The 24956-nt window shown below is 38.0% G+C and overlaps 1 protein-coding gene across 2 annotated transcripts in view; it reads right to left on the reverse strand.

The window, feature by feature from the left end:
- Positions 1-14328: 14328 nt before the first annotated feature.
- LOC124164068 (protein masquerade) overlaps positions 14329-24956 on the reverse strand; it is an 86441-nt gene continuing 75813 nt past the window's right edge. The window contains exons 9-12 of one of the 2 annotated variants that reach the window (XM_046541238.1): positions 23856-24441; positions 22687-23009; positions 22332-22486; positions 14329-14457 (exon numbers count right to left, since the gene is read on the reverse strand). In XM_046541238.1, coding sequence (XP_046397194.1) covers positions 14434-14457; positions 22332-22486; positions 22687-23009; positions 23856-24441 — 1088 coding nt within the window. In that variant the 3' untranslated portion in view covers positions 14329-14433. Of the gene's footprint in view, positions 14458-15735; positions 18714-22331; positions 22487-22686; positions 23010-23855; positions 24442-24956 lie in introns of those variants that run through there. The other variant, XM_046541237.1, reaches the window with a different exon arrangement.

The raw sequence follows: 24956 nt of genomic DNA on the forward strand, positions 1-24956 counted from the left end.
GAGAAAATATAAAATGCATATGTAAAAACATATAAGAGCTAAGATTACTCTATCATTGAGGTTCAGTCGTATCACATAGTAGTAACACCTTCGTATTGCGATTTGTCGTGCTTCGTGAGTGAGAAAAAAATCTCCTTGTTCTAACTATCCTAGAGAATTTTTCTTTGTCGTAGGAGGTCACATTCTTACACGACTGTTCGAAAAGGAGGAATCCTTGGCAGATCTTTCACAGCCACAGGAGCAAGGAGTTAACACTCTGTACGCTCCATTCAAGGTTACCATGGCATTCTTCGAACTCACAACGCGAGGCACAATAAAAAAATGTGACGCCAAACCTCCCACGACATTTTCCGACACCGAAAAGAAGATTCGGTCGCGGAATGTTTCTTTCGTTATTGCAGGTCTCGTCTCCTTCCTTCTGTCAGGCAAAAGTATGTCTATTTGTACATTTGAGGTTTTTCTGCAGGGGTGGAATTTTAGATATGCCATTTTACTTTCGGAGGCGTTCATCAAACGGAAGAAATCCTCACGAGATTTCCTTGCCACGTCGCTGCACACCACTGACCGTAAACCCGTAACGTTTACAGCATACTTGAGCTATTATCAATAAAAGACATATTCTTACTTCCACAATATATTTATAAAAAATAACTACCGGCTTCGGCTGTTACACAATTATCAATTAAATTTTATATTATTTATAATCAAGATATTTTCTGCATTTGATAACGGTGTAACAGCCGAAAACGGTCGGTATTTTTTAAAATATATATTGTGGCAGTAGCAAAGTGTCTTTTATTGATAATGTGGAGACCTTCCATCACGTACAAGATTCAAGTTTCGATTTAATACTTCAGCTAATATATACCTTCTATAAAAGGTTAACCTGAATTCGAGACAACAATTCCTCGACCTCCTGTGTAAGTAATCCTTATCTGCAATTCTCGCACCATTTTGCGGAGATGGCGGGTAGTAGACACTAATTGCAAGTTTTTTTTTCCGGACCTGGGGGTTAAAATAAAAAAATGAAAATCATGCTTGGCTATACCGGACATAACTCCTCAACGAGTTTTCTACAATGAATAAATACTGCACGGCGCGACGTCACTCTTCATTTCTTTGCCATATAAGTTCTAATAAATAAACATAAAACGGTGAAGTGTTAATATCCCCCTCTTTATTTTCCAAATATTCACTAGGAATAGCTAAGTATTCCATTAACTCAAACGACATTTTATAAAATGATGGCATATGTTAAATAAAACTATGTCTAAAGTCCTTATTTATACTCTTCTAAGTTGCACCTTGTTATAAGAAAGATTTGGCCCCTAAAATAATAAGAGACTTGAAGACGCGGATTGATGAAGACCTACGTACCTTCTCATGACGGGTCATCTGTGAAATATCTACACTGAATACTCTGGTGAAACATTTTAAGGATTCATTCTAAGCCCTTTAGTTAATAATGACGTCATTATAAATATATTCTCGCGTGAATCTATCCGAAATAATAATAAAATATTTTTAAAATTGCCGACTTCTCATATTTTGTCTTGGCTTCGCTCGAAGTACTTCGGGGGCATAGATTCCAGTGAGAGCATGGAGTAGTTAATGCTAACAGCAGCGAAGCGAGCAGTTTCGCCTCTATTTCTCTGAGCGTACGTAACAACATGCGCGTTATCAGCTACGAAGGAAATAACATCCTCCAGCACCTCATTGTTTCTGCTCCGTTAACAATGCATGGATACCATCACACAGCCGAACCCGCGCCGCGCCGTACACATTTAGGGCTAGCGCAGTCTAGAGAGCTCATCTTTACCTCCATAACAACACGGGATTTGATACTCTTCAGATTGTTTTCTACGCTATATCCAAAACTTGCATTTAACCTTGGCTTAAGCCGCGTTTGCTTACCAGCACCTTCCTCAACGCTGTTCACCCTTTACTACAATAGTCCTTACATCTTCCTAGTTAATTTTTGTATCTCTACAACAGCACGCAGTTACATTTGGAAGTTAGGGAAAGGGTTGTGTATTAGAGGCCTCGCGAGCTATGGCTTGTCCCACATTTGTACTACCTGTCGATAACCATGTTTATACTGTGAATGGTATTACAATAAAGGCAACCGACCAAAGGAAGTACCTGGGAGTTACGATAACCTCGAACCTCTCGTGGGGAGCACGCATAAGGAGTATTTGCGGCATAGCACTAAAGATTTTAGGATTCGTCAAGCGTGTTGTGGGAATATTTTCTGATGAGGAAGTAAAAGAAAGGTGCTATTCCGCTCTCGTCCGACCGCACCTTGAATATGCCGCGAGCATATGGGATCCAGTGCAACTAGACTGAATCCGCGAAGTGAATAAAATACAAAGGAAGGCTGCGCGGTTCGTCAAAAACTGCTACGGGCGTACAGACAGCGTTACTCAGAGGTTAAGCGAATTAGCCGCTGAAGACTCGGAGGCTGTGCGCTAGGTTAAGATTGCTTCAACATTTGAGAATAGGTATCTTAAAGAGCGACACGGAGAACCGCAATATTAGATATTAGAGCCGCAATATATTTCCAGGTACGATAGAAGCAATAAATTAAGAAAGATATTTAGATATGGGAATTCGTTTTTCCCCCGAACCATAAAGGACTTTAATAAATGCTGATTTCATTTTTATGTGTATATACAGCAAACGGCTGGTGTAAACGGCTGCCAGAGGCCTTTAGGCGGCTTGCGGGGTGGTATTTTGACCTGAAACATAATTTCCCAGAAAATCATCTCCAAGTGTTTTTTTTTATTCCCATACGAGTGCAATGGATTACAATAAAACTCCATTTTTATTGTCACAAAATTTGGTGATCGCAGTGATAGAAACTAGATAATTTTTTTCTGTAATTATTTTCATTGATATCTATAGCAATATAGCACCTTTTATCCCCTCGGATCTATCGTGATAATTAAATATTCTGGGAAAATAAGAGATTGGAAATCGTCCAAGACATAGGTCGGAGAAAGAAAAAGTGTTTGGCTCGATCACCAGCCCATGAAATTTTTTCTCAAGGATATTCATGCCAATTAATGTCATGTCTTATTAGGCACATTACCTCATCATAAGTGATTGCAGCCTAAAACCTTCAGGGCGCCAGACGTAGAATTATTATTAACTAGAAATTAGCACTACTGAGGTCCGAGAAAGGTACAGAGAGCAGGAACTCATTTTTCGATACAGACGTCGGGTATATACGATTCTAACAAAGAAATGAAAGTGGGTAGTGGGGGTCCAAAAAATAAATTATCAAACACGGAAAACAACCTGTTACGATATTTGACCCACCATTCCCTAAGCCGCGCCATTCGAAATTCCCACTCTCGGACTTCGGGACACGCTATCTTCGAGTTGGCAGATGAGGACTAAGCCCACAGTCACGAGGTTAAATTTGCAAGAGAGGTTTATACCTGCCTGAAACTATATAAAGATTAGTCCACACCACATGCAACGATATCGGTCTGGGAGACTTGGTAAAAAACATCTCTTGGGTTGGTACACATGCATTCAAATTTAAGAGGCGCCAAAGTTGGCCGACATGATGGGATCGCATTAAGAACAGGGGTTTACGCAGTAAGCAAAGTATGCGGTCACATAGGGCGTCAAGCAAAAGGGGCGCCTAAGCGCTGATTTTTAAGCCCCAAAAATATCACATTCAACATATAAGAGCAAGCACGTTATAAGTTTGCGATGATATTTAAGTTTCGACCTTAATTCCTAAAATATCTGTATTTATTTATTCTAAAATGTACCCAGGGAGAATTCCTACTACCCATCGAGTTAGTTTTGAGGGGAAATGTTGTTCGCTTACACCAGAAAAATGTCTATAGCTTTAGGCATGCTTAGAACTGGCCCTGATTAAAAAGAGGTCGCTCACTCTGACTATAAAGTCGAATTTAGCAAAAAATCTGTAGATAAAAGCAGGGGCGCAGCTAGTAATTAAGACTAGGGTGGTTTCAGGCACAACTAATACTGGGGGGTATGGAGTACCCATCAAGGTAAGCAGGAGGTGCAGGGGCCCTCCCCAGAAATTTTTTAACATAAATTGTTCAAAATATTTTTGTGTTACGGCTGTGCGAATTTTTTGATGTTTTGTTTGCGAGTCACCCGTCCTCCCAATAATATTAGTTAAAAGATTTGTCACATTAAGATAATTTTATAAAAAATTCTCTAAGCTCTGGGGGGGGGGGGTTATCCCCCTTAAACCCCCCACTCGGTGCGCCACTGGATGGAAGAGCAAAGTAAGTTACGACGAAAAAACGATTTCCTTGTTTAGCCACTCTCTCATAGATTGAGAACGAAAAAAAACAGGGAAGGTAACAGCGATTTTTCACGAATTAGTGACGTCATAAGAGTTTTGGTTCGTGAAAAAAACGGGGAAGGTACCGCTCACTTTTCACGAATTGGTGACGTCATAAGAGTATCGATTTATGAAAAAAATGGGGATGGTACCGCTATTTTATTTTAAATTGGTGAAGTCATATGATTTTCGGTTCATGAAAAAAATGGGGAGGGTACCGCCCATTTTCCACGAATTGGTAACGTCATAAGAATTTCTCTAATGCAATCAGTAAGTTCTCACACTCATATTGACAATTGAGGGGAGAGATAAAAGCCCTCCGTGTAGCATACCAAGATAACGTCTTCCATCCAAAGGATCAAAATTTTTACACCACCCACACTCACACCTTTTCCACAGTGAGGCCTTATTTCAACCGTCCGCTTGGTTTAAATTAAACGATTCGTTTCCACCTCCCACTCAACCTAGCACCAGCCTTGATCCCCGAAGAAGAAAACTATTTCGTTTGCTAGTTGCATTGTTTTTATATCTTATAACCGTACCCCTTTGTCTCTGGGGAATCCCGTTGAGACCTTCAATCCTTGAGAAGTCGCTCTTTTGTCTTTTTTTCTCCCGGTCTGCTAAAGGTCCTGCGCGCTCTCTCGCCTAAAGCCTTGCCATTTATTCGGTCTCATCCGACGGACGCGAAGCAAAAAAAAAAAGAACGTCAGTTAGTACCCTCAATTACCGCGAGGGGGCGTAACTTTTTATTTCATTCTCGTCTTCCTCAGGGCTCCTTCGTGGGAATAAGGTTTTCTTACCATCCAAAAGCGCACTGTAAGGGGAGGAGGTAGACGGGGTAATGGCGGACCCTGTCACGGGTAGAACTACGCTAGGGAGCGGAAAAATTCCTTTAGCTGAATTGTATTTAGTTCAATTTATTTAAGTATAGTTTCTAAAGTAATATACAGCATATAATTATATAATATTATATATTATTAATATAAGTACTATATTAAAAATATTACCAATTATATTAATTTTATAAACACATCACTCTTGTTCCTAACTCCGAGAAAGGTGTTAGTGCCACCGAAATTTAGTCGTGTGAGTCTATAAATTTAGTTTGTTAAACTAAAAAAAATTAACTAAAAAGTTGACCAAGTTAAAGAAATTAACTACTTATTTCATAATAGTTTGATAAATTAAACATATTGCAACAATGAGACTTAGCAACCATAAACAAATAGAACGACATTCAGCAGCCCTGAGGATGAGCCCAGAGTCGGGACTCGAAACGTTGGCCAATATGGATAATTTAACCCGATGGAAATCCTGAGATGAGTTTGCCCACAACTAACTTATGAAATGAATAAAATAAATACTAATTAATGATTTGACTAAGTCTAGATTCTGTAATTATGTTAACATGGTAATTTAACAATTAATTTATTAAATAAAAATCGAAAATTATCTTCACAAAATATCATATTTCGTGGCAGGAGAGGGACAGTTTATTTGCCGTCTGCGTGGGGTGGGAGACAACAATGTTACGCCATCGGTGTACCCCTACCACTTCGTCCCAAGCTGTCTCCTCATCCGGGGCCGTTTTCGGGAGATCGCTAAAGCGGTCGGATTAAACTCCGCACGAGAATTCGCTCCGTCTCAAACAGCCGGCAACGATGGTGCACGCAAAACCTCGTTCATTTTTATTCCCTTAATGAGGCTCGAATCTATTTTTCTCCCCGCGAATGCGCCCGCATTTGTTTGGGTCCAAGTGTGCGTTATTTTTTTTTCTTCCCTCTCTCTCTCAGACCGACGGATGAGAAGATGTAGTCTCGTGGTTTCAGAATTTAATTACGCTCCATTCTTTGCGTGTATCCCCTAAGAATTTTCTTTTTGACCTTTTCAATCTCGAGCCCTCTGCGTACAGCAATTGGATTGGAGGAATTGAAAAGAAAAGGAACGAAATGATATGATCAAGAATCCTTTTTATAATAATTTTCCCCTTTATTAGTTCGTAGAAACTGCTTTAAATGGGTTTTAAACTATATCTCCGGCTCCGAGGAGCTTCAAATGTTATTTGCCGTAATAAAATTAAAATTTTTAGTCCTCACTAAAATCAAATTACTCCGTCGACGTAAACGAATGATACGTAATGCGTAATGACACTATTTTCTATCGATTCTTCATTATTTTCAATGTTTTGTGGCATTATACGGTTTATCGTAAATAATTAGTTGCAAATAAGTTGTGATAAATTTCTTTTTAGGAAAATGGATGGTATCGTATTAATAGAAACTAAAATAGATATATTACGCAAACGATATCCTCTTATTTTAAGCAGAAAGTTTTGAGTTATTGCGGCAACTTTTGAGTTCAGCATCCAACAATCGATGTGGGTCAAACAGCATGTCTATTGATCCGTTGCCAGGAAACGATCCCTCACTGATAGGCATCCGCGACCCTCATCTCTCACAAGAGAAAAAAAAGGCTTCCACTTTAAGCTACTGTCTAAAGATCGATGGCTGTCATTCAGCTCCCCTGACTGCGGATGACTTCAATCGAACTCATCCGCTGGCTAGCACGAACATCTTTGGTAGTCACGTAGCCCAAAAGACTGCTAAGTGTCGAAAAACCGAATTTTCTTTCCTCAGAAAAGTCTGGAATGCTAAAACATCGGTCGATAAATTAATGTGATAATGAATTCCAATTATTATACTTCCTTCTACAATATAAGGCATAATACAACTAGAAATCAATTTGTAGTTGTAATATGCCTACTTTATAAGTATAAATAAGAAATCGATCAGCTATTTTCCACTCGCAATATTCTCTAGAGCCTGATACTTTCAAAGTTGTCAAAACCATTTTCTCAAACGTACAACGGTACATGAGAAGACGGATGGATCATATATACTCTCTTTCTAAGGATGCAATAGTAAAGAGTGACGAGATTGATATGGGAAGATCCTGTCAGCAAATTGACAAAATTACTTCTTGAGATATTTAATTTGAATTAGCAAATTGAAGGGCCGTCAAAAGTAAGGGGGTAGGAGAAGGACATAGTAAATTATGAAAATACATATTTTATATAGATTTACTACGGTTAAAAAAGAATGAACATAAATAACTACTTAAAGCAACATCTGTAGCGATTTTCAAGTAATTGGAGTCATCAATTCCTAAACAGAACAATTCCATTGTGCAAAGTACTAAAACAGACCGCTTCATCTCAGGCTTTCGTAGTTTCGAAGAAGTGCACAGCAGTTTGTATCAATATAAAACAAAATGAATTAATTTTTTGGAATTAATGGCTTCAATTTCTTACACATCGCCACCCATACATTTTAAGAGTACTTTATACACGTATTTTCATATCTTATCTTGACTTTCTCAAGCCCTCATACTTCGTCTTTTCCTTTAAATTAATATTTTACGCCATGTAATAGTATTCCATTCATTAAAAATAAAAGCAAAGGCTTTGGTATCCCAAAATATGCACACAATTGTTCATCTCAAATTCATGCCAAGTGAACATCATGCAAATTTTGACCTCAATTCTGTAGATGATTCTTATAATGATGTTCTCAATATTACTGCTCCTCAGTTTTTTTCGATTGTGACAACCCTAGTTAGTTGATCATGATTTGTTCGCCGTGGAAAATAGAGTTCAAAGTTTCAAAAAAAATGCTCGCATCGTTTTTTTTTCCTCGACTATAATCTAATTTGAATTCATGCAAAACTTTTGAAGCACAGACATAGAAGAAAACCGCACACTGTTAGCAGGAAGGTGTCTTTCATTATTTACTAGTTATTTCGTTATTATTCGATGTTTTTGTATGCTGTATTATGAATGAGTTACATAAACATGTTTTCAAAAACCAATTTTGATCGGGTAATTGTGACTTCAATTATCTTAACGCTCCAATCAACAACGCCAAATTTATAAATCACTGACTCAGGGAACTAATAGTGGAAGTTTTCGTCATCAATTTCCACTTAAGTCAACCATACGCGACTTCCACGAGTTTTTGAAAAGTAGAGTAACTTCAACATAGAAATAATAATGGTGTGAGTGGAATCTATCACAAAAATATGATTCAAGGACATTTTTATTGCCGAATACTTCTTCATAAATTTCTGACACAACGAGGAAGGAGCCCTTTGAAAGCTGATTTATAGCGTCCCGGTTAGCCTTATCCGCCATGATACAATCATCAACTTAACACGAGGATGGTTCAAATCTGCTGTAAAAGATATAGTTCAGGATAACACACACCTAAACTATTGGCTTTAAGCAGTGGCGTAGCCAGGTATTTCTTTCGGGGGGGTTCCAAAAACCATGAGGATCCAGGAGAAAATTTTTGAAAACCAGGTTATGAATTAGAGGATTTAAAACTGATTTTAACACTTTTCATAAACGAAAAACTTCATTTTTCATATAAATCTTTTCTAAATTCATGATTTTTCAATATTTTTGTTTTCTTTTATGACGAAACGAAGTACTTGTGTCTTTATATTTCAGGGTAGGGGGTATGGACACCCCTCTCGCAGCGCCACTGGCCCTAAGTAGAAAAATTCGTTGACTTTGGTTATAATTTTCAGCAAAATATTTCAAATGTAACTTGAAACCGCTCCTAAGTCAACAGACACGCTAATATTGTCAATTTGTAACTCCCCCGTAGCCGAATTTCCTCGACCTACTGCCCTCTCTATTCGCGAAGAGCTCCAATTCATCGGCATGTGGCATCGCAGCTTCTCCCTGCACGTCAACTCAGATCGGAGCCGCTATAAACTTTAATGACATCGCTCTCAACTTGGAATGAAAGGTGGGTACTTTGGGGACACTTGACCCCGACAAGCAAAATCCAATCGCCTTGGAGGCTTTCCTATATATGATCGATTTCACGCGCCATTCAGCTTTAGCGCACTGTAAACTTCATACCCTTCAGATCTATCGATTACAGTAATCGCGCCAACCATGTATGACAGGCTCTGAAAGCCCCATTAACTACTATTTTAAGGTTGGAGAACGGGAGAGGGGAGTCAGGAGTAGCGCTTTTGGATCAAGTGTAAAATGAGCCCAGGAATCAATACGTCAAGCAGCCGCGTCTTTGCTTTTTCTTACGCGATCAGAATGCGAAATGACGTACAATAGCTAGCGAGGTGAACGGGGAAAATACCGATTATTTTCAATATTTATGAATAGGTATTTTTCAAAATTTTCACGTTGAAATAGGTAAATATCCGAAAGATGAATCTTACGCGCTCATAATACGGAATGACGTACAATAGCTGGCGAGATTAACGCTTAAAATACCCCTAAGAACACTTTTGAATGGGTATTTAGAAAAGTTTTCATGTTAAAATGGGTAAATACCCAAAGACAATTTTTCTTACGCGCTCGAAATGCGGAATGACGTACAGTGGCGGAAAAAATTAAAGCAAAGCGCGTTGGCGTCTGAGGGCGGCCAGTTCAGGAACAACTTTTCTTCAAAAATGTTGCCTTTGTAATGCTCTCATACAACCGGGAGTTTTAAAAGCTATATTTCCCTCATACCGGGAAATAATCATGCCCGTTGCATTATGACAAGGCGCAAAAGATCCAGCTACGAATTCTTCGCCATATTCTCCGAAGTATGCTTCGCCCTCGACTCACCTAGAATGGAATCTACTCTCGTCGGGACATCAGTGGACACAGCTGACATATTGGGCATTGAGACTGCCTACGATCCCAATCGTTCCAATGATGTAGGGGGTAAAGTATCATGCTACGAATCAGAGTTTCCACGGATCAAGTCCCAGTGACGGATGACTTGATACTGCACACACACACTTTAAACATTTTTCTGATCTTAAAACTTCGCAACACCTATCACCAGGTCCATAGGATGTTGAATGGCTATTGAATTCTTACGCACTTATTCATTTGTTGAAATTAAACTACTATGTTGCACGACCATTCGGGCAGTAGACTGTGGAGTGAATTTTGACTACCATTTCCGCGTCGTCCAACCCAGCTTCAAGGCCCCTAACATTAGCTGTATGTGCAATGTGTCACGGCCTATTACTTCTCCCACATTTCAAGGGAAAATTCCTCGGAAGTTCTGTAGAGCTGAGCGAAGGCAGAACATATGTCGATATCGAGCCGCCCAAACTCAGTAGTTCTCAATCGGGAAATTTTGGGCGTCTGCGTATGTATTTCATCAGAAACATTGAGCAAATGATTAAGTTAACAGAGGTTAGACCTACCCTAAAATTTTCCAACAAAATGAGAATTACGCATACATTTTTAAAATAATTCATCATTACCATGGAACTAATGTTATTTTGAATTCATAGAAATATTGGACTGTTCGCGTTTTCCGCTGTTTATGTAATCCCCACTTTGAACCTTTCATTACTTTTAGCACTCAACATCGGTTTAGGAATAGAATAGATCTCACAATCAATTATACGAGGTAATTTCGCGTAAGAAATGCGGTTGTAAGACATTTATGTTAAGTTGCATACTACTTTTTAAAATTCCCTTATCCCATAGGCAGATCCATAGGCACGGGGGCACCCCCCCCCCCCACCCCCCCCCCCCCAGACCCTCAAAAATATGCAAGATTTTTAATATGGTCCCATTATCATTGCGTTCGTTTTGTATTACGAGATATCCTTGTGCCCCCCCCCCTGAACAAAATCCTGGATACGGCCTTGCTTGTGCCCCCCCCCAGAAATAAATCCTGGATCCGCCCCTGCCTAATCCGATATCGATTTTTGTCGCAGTAAGTTCAAAAGACTACCCAACCAAGTCCCTCGAAACCTTCGTGCAATGCTGTGATTCTATGTTTAGATTAGTATTCCATGAGCCAAATTGCAATGGAAATGAATATTTAGGCGAGTGATATGAATATCTTTGACACATGCTAGTGGTAAAAGTTTTCCCTGGAGCTGGGCTGGAACTAGAAGTTCTGTGAGGGGAGCAACAATCAGTTTATCTCCCTCCCTCTACTGATTACCCGCCCACTTGCTCCCTCCCTTACCCCACCAATAAAATATAACACATCCCTGAGCTTTTTTTGCGATACAGTAGTTAAAATTACACATAATTCATAGGCGAATTTAGGGGGGGACATAGGGGCATGTGCCCTCCCATCCCCCAGACGCTTGAAAAATAGACAAGATTTTTAATACAAATATTAATTTATTTTATATTTTAACATAAAATTTGTTAATATTTACATATTTATAACTTTTATATTAAAATTAAGAGTATGTTTTGCAGAGAATTGTTGCATGTATTTTTAATCCCAAATATGAGAAGACCGTTTACCTGTGAGACCCCTTGTTCCCCCCCCCCCCCCCCCCAGAAAAATATCCTGGATCCGCCCTTAACACCCTGTTTATTATTAAGAATTTTCATCAATATTATTGTGTAATAATTTATAAATTAGTAATTATTGTTAAATAATTAAATTACAAAAATTAAATAACTTTGTTCAATAAAGTTTTCAAATTTTGCTGCTCACTGAAATCTGCCGCCTGGGGAAGTGCCCCCTGTGCCCCACCCTAGTTCCATGCCTGCCCTGGAGTATGGTTTTTGATGTTATATCCCCACATCTATGAATTAATTCACAAACCTGGGGATAACTCCGTCTATTCTAAATCGTTTTGTCATCATACCACTAACACCTGCAAATATTCCTTGTTCATTAGAAGTCAAGCCTCACGAGAAATAATTACCCCCATGTTAGGAACTTGCGATAGCCATAGGTAAATATTTTGTTCAATTATTAGTTTTCTTTGCACAGCCAATAACTCGAGGAGTGAGGTAAAATAAGCGCTCATGATAGGTAAGAAACAGCATCAATAGAAGTCCCAAGATGACCTGAGGCATCATAATGGTTTTAGTCTCCTTTCTCTTGACAATTTTATGGGCTTCCCATCATCTGGCTTTATGCTATAAAAAATCGACAGCAAGAATTTCCTTCCACAAGATGCCACCCTCAGCATCAAAATTAAATCGTTTCCTGCAACTGCAACGGACTGAAAAATACCAGTGATTTTCTGAAGTGGAGCTATGTACATATTAATTAAATGGAATTTTTTCCTTCCTCTACTCTTCTGAATGTTTTTGCTGCAACTTACCCAATGCTTCCACTCAAAGATAGTTTTGACAGGTGAGGGTTGAGTTCATTCTGAACTAGTCCTAGCGTGAATTATTTTCATTCGGGACATAAGGACCATTTTCTTTCCCTGGGCCACCTCATGCAGCGAGAATTTAATCTGTTGGTCCAGAAGCTTAACCCAGGGGTACCCTAACCCTTAAGGGTAGTTTCCTTCATCAAAGAAAAGGAAAGGCATTGATTGCGATTCGTTACCCACCATTAGTGTATTCATTATATACAAATTATTTGGTTTTAGAAATACCGGTTTAGACGAATGGCAATGGTCAATTTTATCCTCACATGAAAAACGCCAGATTGGCGCCCATGCGATGCCACTCCACGTGACGTCACAGGGACCTTTTTCTATACGAGTAGATAGGAGTTCTACATTGTCTGAGATTACCAATGCATGCATGAGGCACAGAGCTCAGGGAAACATCTCTTAATAATCACCTATTAAAACTGCCTATAGTCGGAAAGTTTCCTTCGTTTGATAAGGTATTAATAATCCTTATTTAAGCCAAGCGCTACCAGCTAGCAGGGTACTCTGATACCTGCTAGCATCCTGCGTCGTATAAGCGCTCAAAGCCTCACCCCAAGGTCACCTCACTTGCGGCAGCGGGAACCAGAATGACGTCACACGGAGTTTTCCCGGCATTCATACTTAGCCGTAGCGTTTTCGCGCACTTGAAAATTTTCACTTTTCATTTAATCGCGAAAAATAGATATCGTCATTTTAAAATCTAAAAGCGTGAAATACGTACACCAGGAGTAATAATCTTTCGATTTAGACAATTAAAAAATAATAGGAAACCACCCTATTGGACGCAGGGTATTACGACTGATAGTCCACAAACTAACAACTAGGCTATTACGCTTCTATGCCAACAGATGATTTAGAACTTACAGGACTGATATACAATCTAACCTTTCAAAAAATTCACTACAAGGTACGACATTAGCCAAATACATTGAGTTCAATCAACTGAAAATGCCCACACCTTCTACAAATATGGTGAGGCAAGTAATAAATTTTCTTGCATAAGAATAGGCCCACATCATTCCTTCAGAGATCCAACCTGAAAGTTTGATGTGAATGGGTAAGGGTAAAGTAGGTACAGCCAAAAGTGAGGGGGAACTATTCTTCTGGACAGGCCACCTCACAATTCAAAGATTTTTTTATGCAGGGTGCCCAAATATATTACCCTGGATAAGAACCTGGGGCCCTATAGTCAGCACCCGCATTCTATAATTAAACACAATAAAAGGGTTCAATTTTTTGGAAAACCACGGACTAAGCAGCAATGAACCTTGTCAGAGAAGTCCTCCAGGATTTTCGGAAACTGAGGACAATGGCAATCTATGCCTTCATGATGCTATGCAGTTGCCAATTCATACCTTCCATTGGCAGAATATTTGAGATACCATCAACACTAGTATTCACTGGGAAAATCTACATACATCTCTTCCTTTTAAGAGGCACCCACAAGTGCATAATATTGTGAAAGCTTAGTGCATGAACGATGTTATGATATGGCCATCTTATTGATTTTAGCACTTGGTGGATTTGAAGGATCCTGTTTCAAGTTTGGGACAAGGTGAGAAAGATAGAAAGATTTACCATGAGTCATATTTGCCCACATAGTTGACAGCTAAACAGCAATGCTACCAAACTGTCCAGAATAAGCTATATGCTCATCAATCCAAACCAACCTTTGGGTTTAATCATCAAGTAAAAAACTTTTTGGTGAGAGTGGTATGGGCTTAAATAAACACAAATATAAATAGATAGGAGTTAAAAACATATATTTATAGTAATGCCAATGCTCACCTTGGTCTCTGATTTTGGCTACTTTTATCCTCTTCTTCGTCCAAAAAGAAGTATAAGATAATGAGGATCAATGATGCCATGGGAATTCCAGAAATATTAATACCACACATGTTCTCCTCCTCAGGTGGACGTCACCAATGACCTCCTTGCAGAGCCTAAGAGGTCAAAGAAGGAGGAAGAATGAATTGACTGTGACTATTGAATTGATGGGGTAAGAAACAAAGTTGGCTGGAAGTTGGTGAGAGGAGAGGAATACGAAAGCAAACTGAAGAGGGTGGATGAGGGAGTCAAAAACCAGCAAAACCACTCATTATCATAAAAAAATGAACATTAAAATCAAATTCAATATATATATAGTGGTATAATCAAAAATATGGGTCAACCGTAACGATGCACAACTCTACTCAAGAGAAATACCCAAAATTCATGAACACTCACATATGAGTGATCACAACACATAAAACACATTATGCAAACGAAAAAGAGGTAGAACAGTCTGGCCAAGGTCATCGCCAGAAAAAATAGGTTTTTTTGACAAATTTTGAGGTTTTTTTATGGGGATTGGGTACATTACCGGTGGCGTTCATTTGGAGATGGAAGACTTAAGGCTGTATTCCTGAGCACAGAATAGGAACAAGGGGGCTAAGATTGGAGTAACCTCCCAGCAGTAATGGGTGTCCGAAATAAATTACCATTCTATCTAGTGTAAATTGGATACCTACGCATCTAGAGCTCCCTCTAACCCCTCTTTGTAACCCCCAGACCCTCTTAACTTGCTATGGACTTGAATGCAGGATACATATGTGGATATTGGATAAAAAAGAAAATGAATCATGCCCATATATGAGTATATACTATAGTTATGCTGCAAAAAAGTAGGAAAAAAGTTGACTTAATCGCAAAACATGTTCAATGTAAAGTTCCTTTAAGATTGATACATAAATTAATCCAGTAGTCAGCAACTTATCCAGCACTCTTTCTCTAAGTTGTTACATCTTCAAAAATGTTTAAAAGTAAAAAAATAATGATTTTACAATGATCACAGAATTGTTTCTAGAGCCACATGCAGTCTACGGCAGATGCATTTATATGAAGGGGTAAAGGAGTATGTACCTACTGAGAAAATGCAGCCATGTTGAGCTGGCAAAAATTCAGATGTTATTATACTACTGCATTGATGAGACGATGGTACTTCTCACATACATATCATCCTCTCTAATTGTATTATAAGCACATGTAAATAAATCATGAAGCATCCAGATTGTAATGATGCATAAATAATCACAGAGCCTAACACCACCCTGTCCCATGAGTGAAACCCTACATTCCAATAGTTTACCGTCAGCAAATTTGAGTCATCTTCAAATCCCAGCATATCCTATTCTGTCACATAAAAAAATTATGCAGCATCTTAAAGGAAAAGAATATTTAAATTCAATTGATACAGTTTTATTAATACATTTGAGTAAAATACAAATTTAATCTATCATTTTTTGTATCAAAAAATAAATTAATTCACCCTCAACATTTACAAACTACTTTTCCATAAATATGACTTTGTACATATTCTAAATCCTTCCTATTACTTCATGGTACTTCTTATACACAACCAACACCTACAGAGTGTAAATGTTTTCATGGTGAATTGCAGCGAAAGAATGACAATAAAATTCACAGATAATGAAAAGAATCGATCTGTGTTTGATGCCAGTGAGAAACACGGAAGATTATAAGATGAGGTAGAGGAACACTTAGAGAACAGTTTAAAATATCACCACAGAGCTTTTAACTTGTGAAAATATTGGCCTGCAGATAAATAGAAAACAATGTTTAATTCAGGCTAACTTATGGACAAATATGATCAAGTTTGAAAGTTCTTTCTTATTCAAGGAAAACTTAAAAATGTACCAGCTTTTTACAGCAGGTATATATTCAACACACATGTCTACAAAGCAAAATTTTTCATATTTTCAACATAACCATGAATAACTGCATATTTTTAACTCCACGTATGGTGATTAAATTATAGGTACACTGTTATGACTAAATTAAATTTAATAAGTTAGCATCAGATTCTTGATACTTACTCTCTTGTGATTGAGCAAAAATGATACAAAAGTTAAGATGCGAAAACCTTCCCAAGAGATAATTCCATGAATGGAAGCAAACAGCTGAGAGAGTGAATTTACTTTCCAAAAAGTGTTTGAAATATTTTTACTTAGACCCATAACTATAAAACCTTCTCATTCAACACCTTCATTTAAAGCATAATCTCAACAAGGTTTGAACAGATAATATTGTGAGATATTTTATATGAGTGAGTCGTATATTTATAATAAAAGCATTTATAAAACTTTCTAAACCTTTCCTCTTTGCTTTGTTTGTCATTTAAAAAAATCATCACAATACCTAATGAAAGTGAAAAATGCCCAATTAATGAACAAAATTGTATGGAACAAGGTATTCAATGAACATTGCTCAATGATCCCATCCCATTTATGTACAAATACATAATGACATAATTTATCCTCTGCCTAGAATGCTTTCAAAAGCTTTCATAAGAGGACAAAATCTTCTTTGCTACGATGGAATGTCCAATCAATGGTTTTGATGTGATGTTAACTCAAACTCCCATAAATGACAAGTTCTCTTCACAAAAATTTTACCTACTTCAGTCCAAAGCATTCCACCGTTAAGACTTTTATTTCTACATCCCATTCCACTTTAACATTGATTTTCCAGAGAAATTCCTCTCCTCCTCATTCCTGGAAAATTACTCATTACCATTTGTATTTCTTCATCCCAAAAATCATCAAATGTTACTTGAATGATAATACAAATATTAAATGCCTCACCACAAATTGAAATATGAGAGAAGAAACATGGCAACCACTTTGAAGAATACACATCCATAAATGTAAATTTATTACTCGCAAGGTATCTGCATAGTATAATAAAATCACTACTTTAAATTCCATGATTACTCCATATAGACCAGTTGGGACCCATCAAACAATAGTCAAGATAACTTAACTAAAATGTTTTATGGCCAAATAGATATGCCTCAGTAGTAGTTAGATGTGTAAATATTAAAATACGCAGTTTGCAGAATAACCTTATGCATCTTCATTCCATTGAAATTTCCCATTATCGTACTTTCCATTAACAAAACAAAAAATAATGCTGTTTTTACAAGCTGCATCAAAATATGCCTGATACAACACATGTATAAAATGGAGAAATAAGTTCAGCATTACTTCAAATTTAATAACTAGTAGCAAACAAAGGTGTAAGAATAATAGCAACATATTTGGTACCACATTCTCTGACCTTACACAAGGTAATTTGATTTTTTATCACCTCACATGCTCGGTCAGTTGTATATTAATTCTTAAATGCCAAGCAATTTAAGAATTAATTAATTAAACAAGAAAATTTAGAGGCTAAATTAAATCATGAAAACATTTCTTCAGAATGTCCGTGTTGTTCATTAGGGTGTTGTACTCATACCAATATCATCTTCATGGATACCTCTTCTCAGCATTATCATTTATAAAGTTTAATCCACCCAGTCACAAGAAAATTGGAGCATAAGTGAGGAGGGTAGCATTAATGAAGGAAAAATTATCAGCTGCCGTGAACTTTTACTCATCAAACGGCTCTTGCTACGTACATGTGTGATTCAAAATATTGACCGCAACATCAATGCAGCATGAACTTGCACTCACTTGATAGCCTACCAAAAATAACTGCGAAGTTGATACCTCGTCCCTTCCAAAATGAAAGAAAACTGGATCTTGTGATGGCTGCACTTTGGGGAAGAAATACCTCTTCGATGAGGTAAACAAGCCTAATCAATACACAAACTGCACCTCCATCCCAACACTCATCAGCAGCTGTGAGCATCAAAAAACATTCCCTGAGCATTTGAAACTTATATAAAAATGCACAGGCGAGACTTGAAGGTAGGGCAAAAGGCCCATCCATTCCAAGTGATAGCACGATGGCTGCAGAGGATGGGGAAGAGGACCATTTTAAAGCTTCATCAGACCAGCTGAAAGTCTTGCCTGGCCCGTCCTCCACTTGAGTGAGGCAAAGAGACAGGCACTGGCCCTGGCACAGATATGACGTTTGTAATCCAAGAATGCAGTGGCACCAGCTACCTCACATCAGGGAAATGCGTGACTGCAAGTCTATATAGTTTTCACTAACCCTTGACAAGGATTGAACCAATATGGCTTGGCTAAAGATTGTTCACGCTGATGATTTGGTTGATCCAGCCAATAAATGAGGACACTTTTACGTAAACACCGGGAACATCTTGCCGACCACAACCGAATCCCCAAGACACTAATCCAGCCAATTCATAAAATCCATCATCTTCACATACCAGAGGCCCTCCTCCATCGCCCTGTGGAATGAAAATTGAGAAATGTACAGCTATAACAGATATAATAAAATACCAGAAAAATATAATTGCAACGCTGAAGCCTGGTTTTATAATATTAACCAGATATCATAAAATCAGACTTCAGTCATTATATAGCATTCATTAAAGTAAATCTTACCTTGCAGGAATTATTTGCATTAAAGAAGACACCATACACACATTTTCAATCTTGCAGGATTAATTATATAGAAGCATAAAAGATTACATCAGGCACCATGCAAGTGCAGCGGTAGGAAAAAGATGTGTATTTAGTTTGTAGATATTCCCCAACTTCAACGCCATGTCCACATCATACCATAAGAATAATTGCATGCAGATCCATAGGGAAACAAGATGTATTTAACAAAAATACATGCAAGCTTTGAATTAAGGAGACAAAAATCACCAAATACTAGCCAAACCTGCTTATTTTTTTGAAGACTGCTGCAGGATAAAGTTTCTCCATGGGTGTAAGCAAATTTTTGCTGGGAAAATAATGTTAGTTATTCAGAGTAAAAAAATAGCAGATTAGTTTATTTTCACCAAGAGATGAAAAGAGTCGAAAGGGTTGAGAAAAATCTATAGCCAGCATTAGCCTACTCCTGCAAAGATTCCATCATCACTCATTTCAAAACAAATTATTTTTGCGTACTTTGATAAAAACTTTTGATTTCATGAATGATATCCATTAATGTTCAAAAGCTAAATGAGGATATGGATGAAGACAAGATGATTCTGGTATTTTTAAATAAAAACATTTCCAAGCTTTATGACCCAACTATAGCATCATTGTTATGCAATTTTATCCAACTTCTATTGTGGTACTAATTTGCTAAAAACTCAAAAAGTATTTTATTTCTTTCTCACGGCAATTCTTGTATATCTCCTAAAGTAGTATTGTGACAAGCCTATGTTATGTTTTTTATCAATATTCTCTTGGCATATTAATATAATCATAAGTGTAACATAGCAATAAAACTTTTTCTATCCATATAGTACAATTAGATAAGCACATTTTGGAATCTTCATGGGAAATAAACTTTGCACGATTCTCCATAGAGCCTCCTTATTGAGAGTTATGAGGGGAACCATACCTAAATCTCCCATCCAAAGATGAAGAACTGCACTCAAAAAATCGTCCACCTAAGGATTAAGAATTCTTTGAAAAATGTCTACCACAGCCATAATGTGAACCCAGACCCTTAGGGAATAAGGCCAAAACAAGAGCTACCACTCCCCAGTGTAACACGAACATGTATAATTGATTAGAGCACCTGGCCAGCAATAGGGAAGTTCTGGGTTTGAGTTCCAGTCAGGCTGCATTTTTACCCTCTGATTTCTGGAATTTTCCATCGACCACAACACAGTTGACATTGTACTTTCTCTGCCTTGTGTTCCTACCCTTTTCTTTCCTATCATTTGAACTTATTTGAATATATATACATATATATTTTTCTTGTGTTTATTTCTTAATCCTATCACTGATAGGTTGCAGGAAGTTATTGATGTCACTGGCTCCTGCCATCCAATGACCATAGAACTACAATGCACTCCCCTAACCCAAACCATCCAGCAACAGCAACAACTTTTGCAACCACCTGTATCCCAATTAAATATTAGTGTCTATATGGAACAGTAGCAAAAAAGCAGAATCATGCAATCAGTAGCAGTGCAACCCAAGTCATCATGCACCGAACAGATTAAGTTTCCAGCGAATAAATTCACTTTGTCACAAAGTTAAAAATGCATTTACACAAAAAAACCTTTTAGAGATCGAGGAGTAATGAATTTGAATACATATTTGATTGGAGGAAAACAATAAATAAATATTTACTGATGATATGTCAGAATAAAATGGTTTGACAAAGGATATACATACTATTTAAATAATTACAAAAATACACAAGTACGTAATTTGTTCAATCATACAACATTAAAATCAGCTCTCATCATGGGTTATTGGGTAGAGCTCTTCAAGGGTTTCCACAGCCAAAAATACAGTTCTCCATCACCTACCTCCACAAGGATAAGCTTCTGATATCTACCGTATCAGAACGGTTAACAAGAAAAATGAAAGCTAATGCATATTTACACTGTAAAATTCACCAAAAAAAACAATCAAGCAAATTAATACAAAATGAAAAATATAAGCCCCTTCACTACAGGAATTAAGAATTCGTTGCTGAGCAATAACTCCAGAATATCCTTTACGGATACATGCAATGGGAGGATGCCTCTTGAGTTACAGAAAAAGTCAGCTTTTCCATATCTGCTGAAGAATCAAAATGTCAGTAGAGACGATGAATCAAATGCAGCTGGAAACATCTTTTCTCCACTTCCATAACAAAATTTCTCCCCCGACTTCAAGCCCTTTACTCCGAACTATCAGTAATAATTCAATCAAGCAATCTAACTGTACTAAATTCTTGGGTTTAACTCTAAATGAAAATCTTGACTGGCAATTCCACGTTGATAATCTGAACAAAAAAATTTCATCTGGTATCTTCATGATTCGTAAACTTGCCCCCACCACCTCTGTGGAGATCTTAAAGCTAGTTTACTTTGCTAAAATTCACTCCTACCTGTCTTATGGTGTGATATTTTGGGGCAACACCAGTGCTGCCACAAGGGCCTTCTCCATGCAAAAGAGATCTTTGAAGGCAATTGCTGCTGTTTCCATCAGATCTCCAGGAAAGCCACTGTTTCTTAAATTCAAGATAATGACACTACCATGTCTGTTTATTTTTTATTGTGCACTATTTGTCAAAATGTATCCTGATTTGTTCTGTCCGAGCTCTACCATTCATGATTATTTCACTCGGCGCAGAAATGATGTTCACCTGAGAAGGCAACCCTGTGCCTTATCTAGAAAGGGAACTCATCACTCAGCTTCCCTTATTTTTAATAAATTACCACCGCATGTAAAAACTCAGTCCAACATTGCAACCTTCAAGCGCGAATTGAGAAGGCTGCTTTTATCCAAAGCCTATTACAATCTAGACGAATATATGTGTGATAATGTATAATTGATCTGTGTCGTTTTTTGTGTGTTTGGTATCTCTTTTTATCTGTAATATTCTCTTGACCATGTTCTATGTTCTATTCCTTGGACCAACAGAACAATAAAAAAAAAAAAAAAAACAGGCATAAACTCACCATGCTAATTCACCACAAAAATGCCTTTATGCCAACATTTTCTGATTTTACACACTAAGGTCAGCAGCGCATGTGTAAACTCAAGAATAATTAAACTGCATAATTCATCTTGCATAACAATTTTCAAATCTGACAAGTTCGTACAAAATACTTATCCAACAGTAACAGCAGAGCAAGGACTCCAAGCTTAAGGTCATGTTTGTATGAACTATGCACCTCCATAAGCAGAGACAAGATGCAATCGCAAATAAATGGATTGAGTTAGAACAAGCACTATTTATCACATGGTTCATGCAATCCCTCTTAGTTTGGCTGTATACCCAAAGCAATGTCAATATGGATAGTATTCACATATATACACATGCATTTTATAGCTAAGATTGAAAATATACCTTTTTGTCGGTTCAAGCAAAATAAATTTGAAAAAAAAATTCAATTTCCTACCTGGCAAGCATCATTCCCTTCTTCTCCTCCAGCACAAAATGAACTAGCTGGAAGAATAAATATCTTCTCTGTCACAGCATTTATCTTACGTATGCATTCTGCATCATTCACAATAGGAATAACAGCTTCTCGTACCCTCAATGGTATTGGCCCAGCTGAAAAGAAATTCATACATTTATAACATTCTATTGAAATATCCATAAAACATCTCATGAAAATAAGAGCATTTAGGATTCATGTTGCCTCACTAATTTAAAAACTTGGCCCACAGTTACCTAAATATTTGTAGCTCCTAACTTAATTATATGTACTACTCAATATTAAGTCAATAGTCTTAGGCAGACACATTTCCTACCTTCTCCCATGTATCCATAGCCAGTGACCGTGCATCTTTTCCCTGCTGCTTGACTGACACCTCGGGCTGGCAAGCAAACTAGACACACTCCCCCTCCTGCTGCCTCCTGATTTCCAGAACCTCTCCCAACTTCTCCTCCACGCAGTTCTGCCTGCCCATGAAGTTTCAATAGTGCAACATCATTGTCAAGGGTCTGGCTGTTATGGTTATGATGAATATATGTGGTAGCAACACGAAGAGTTTGAGCCCCTGGACTGCCATATTTCCTTGTCAGGTCATGATCACCAACCCTCACATAAATGGCATCACCGGATCTCACAATGCTGAAATAAAGAGTACAAACTCAATTCTCATTCTTTACCTATTTTTGATGATAAAGGTTAGAGCACGGACTTTGATAAGGGCTCATGAAAGTTCTATCCGCCTTATTGTCTCCCCAGCAACTTACTTAATTATACTTATTAGTGATAATTAATTATAATAGTTTTTTAATAAGTCATTTCTCAAGCTTTGGAAAATGCATATGGGTGCTCAAAAAGTCCTCCTGAGTAATGGAAGGTCTAAAATAACTTGGGTTCAGAAGTTGTTGTTGAAATTACTTTCGTAAACGGTCAAAGCATACAGATGCATGTGGTGCTCTTTTCACCCATGAAAATTGAAAATAAATTGGAAATATAAGCATTTTCCTGTCAGATTTCCCATGTCAAAAGTGATTTCCTAAGACAACTGTCCATACTATCATCTAAAGGACGATCATTGCAAAGGTGAAAATAACATAGACAAGTTTTAACTCAGTGGTAATAGGAAGGTTCACATCCCTGAGTAAGAGAGAAACCAGAAATTGGTATTAGCCTGTTCTTAAAATATGGTGCCCATGGGACCACTGCCAAACCTATTGCACTCCTATGTTGAACATAGCTTTACATGATATTTAACTATGTAATTCCATGCTTTTGGTTCCCAAGGGGAAAAGGTTAATCTACCAGTAGAAAAATTCACAATTCAATAGGGAGTGCTGTCCATAAAGGACACAACCCATGGTTGAGTTAATGTGCTCTACATAATCTCCACCACCACTAGAATTTAAACATGGGCCCTAGGAATAGGAATGTCATCACACCAATCCAATCCCCAACAACAGCTAACTTGTAGGGAGTAAAATCACTTACTTGGTGACACAGTGAGCAGCTGTAAGGACCCACTGAGTTCCAATCAGAGCTCCGCCACACAAGTATTGGTTGAGAGAGTTGATGAGGGCAGCCTGCCAGCACCACTCCCCGGGATCCGCATCCTCCCCGCCCACGACCCTGCCTTTCCTCCAGCTGCGGTGCGCACGACTCTCATTCAAGAATGCAAGGGCTTCAGCGCCAACAAGGGAAGGGGACACCCCGGTCACACTTTCTGCCTGCGTCATCATGTCAGGAAGCTGGGGCTTGGCCGATTCCACCGCGCCCTCTGGTATGGTGTTGCCTGCGAGTGACGGTGGGGTGACCGAATTCTCCTGCTCCATGATGTTGGCATGTGAGGTGTCATTGGCATTGGCAATGGGGTGATCCAGCTCTCGACTCCTTCTCAAGCTGTTGACTCCACCCTTCACTCCACATATGTACTTGCTGTGTGCAACTGGGCTGCGTAGAGGAGTCTGCTGTGATGTGGCCTGGGTTGGTGGAATACGGTGGGAGGTTGATGGAACACCAGGGGGCAAGTGTGGGGGGTGCCCTGACTGACCAGAAGTCATCACAGAATGGTGTACGCCTGATAATGAAAGGCAATTAAGTTTGTGTAAAAAAATATATGTATATACAGATTAGGCTCTATTTATTTCATCAAGCACTAAGATATAACATATGAAATACAAAATTTTTATATATTATTGAAATATGCATATCAAAGACTTCCATATTGAATCACCTCACTCTGGACAATGTAAATATGAAGAAAATACCTATTAAACCAACAATAAAAATCCTTCAGAGTCAGTCCTTCCTTCAGTAACCTACATCCAGGATTAGGTTAATGCAGCTCAGAACTCAACCCTCAATTCTCACCAAGCAGTATCATTTTTACGTTATTAAAGTAAGTTAATACCTTATTTTATTCCTCTTTTATTAGACCAAAAACATGCATGATAAACATATATTAACAAAATCATATCTCATGAAAAAACAATCATATCCGAGTGCACTTCATAACAAAAAAATTCACATGAGCTAAGAATTGTCAGTGAAGAATTTGATTTTAGGCAACAAAAAAGCGGCTAGTGTGCAAAA

This window comes from Ischnura elegans, chromosome 8 (genome assembly GCF_921293095.1).
Source record: "Ischnura elegans chromosome 8, ioIscEleg1.1, whole genome shotgun sequence".
Taxonomy (NCBI): Eukaryota; Metazoa; Arthropoda; class Insecta; order Odonata; family Coenagrionidae; genus Ischnura; species Ischnura elegans.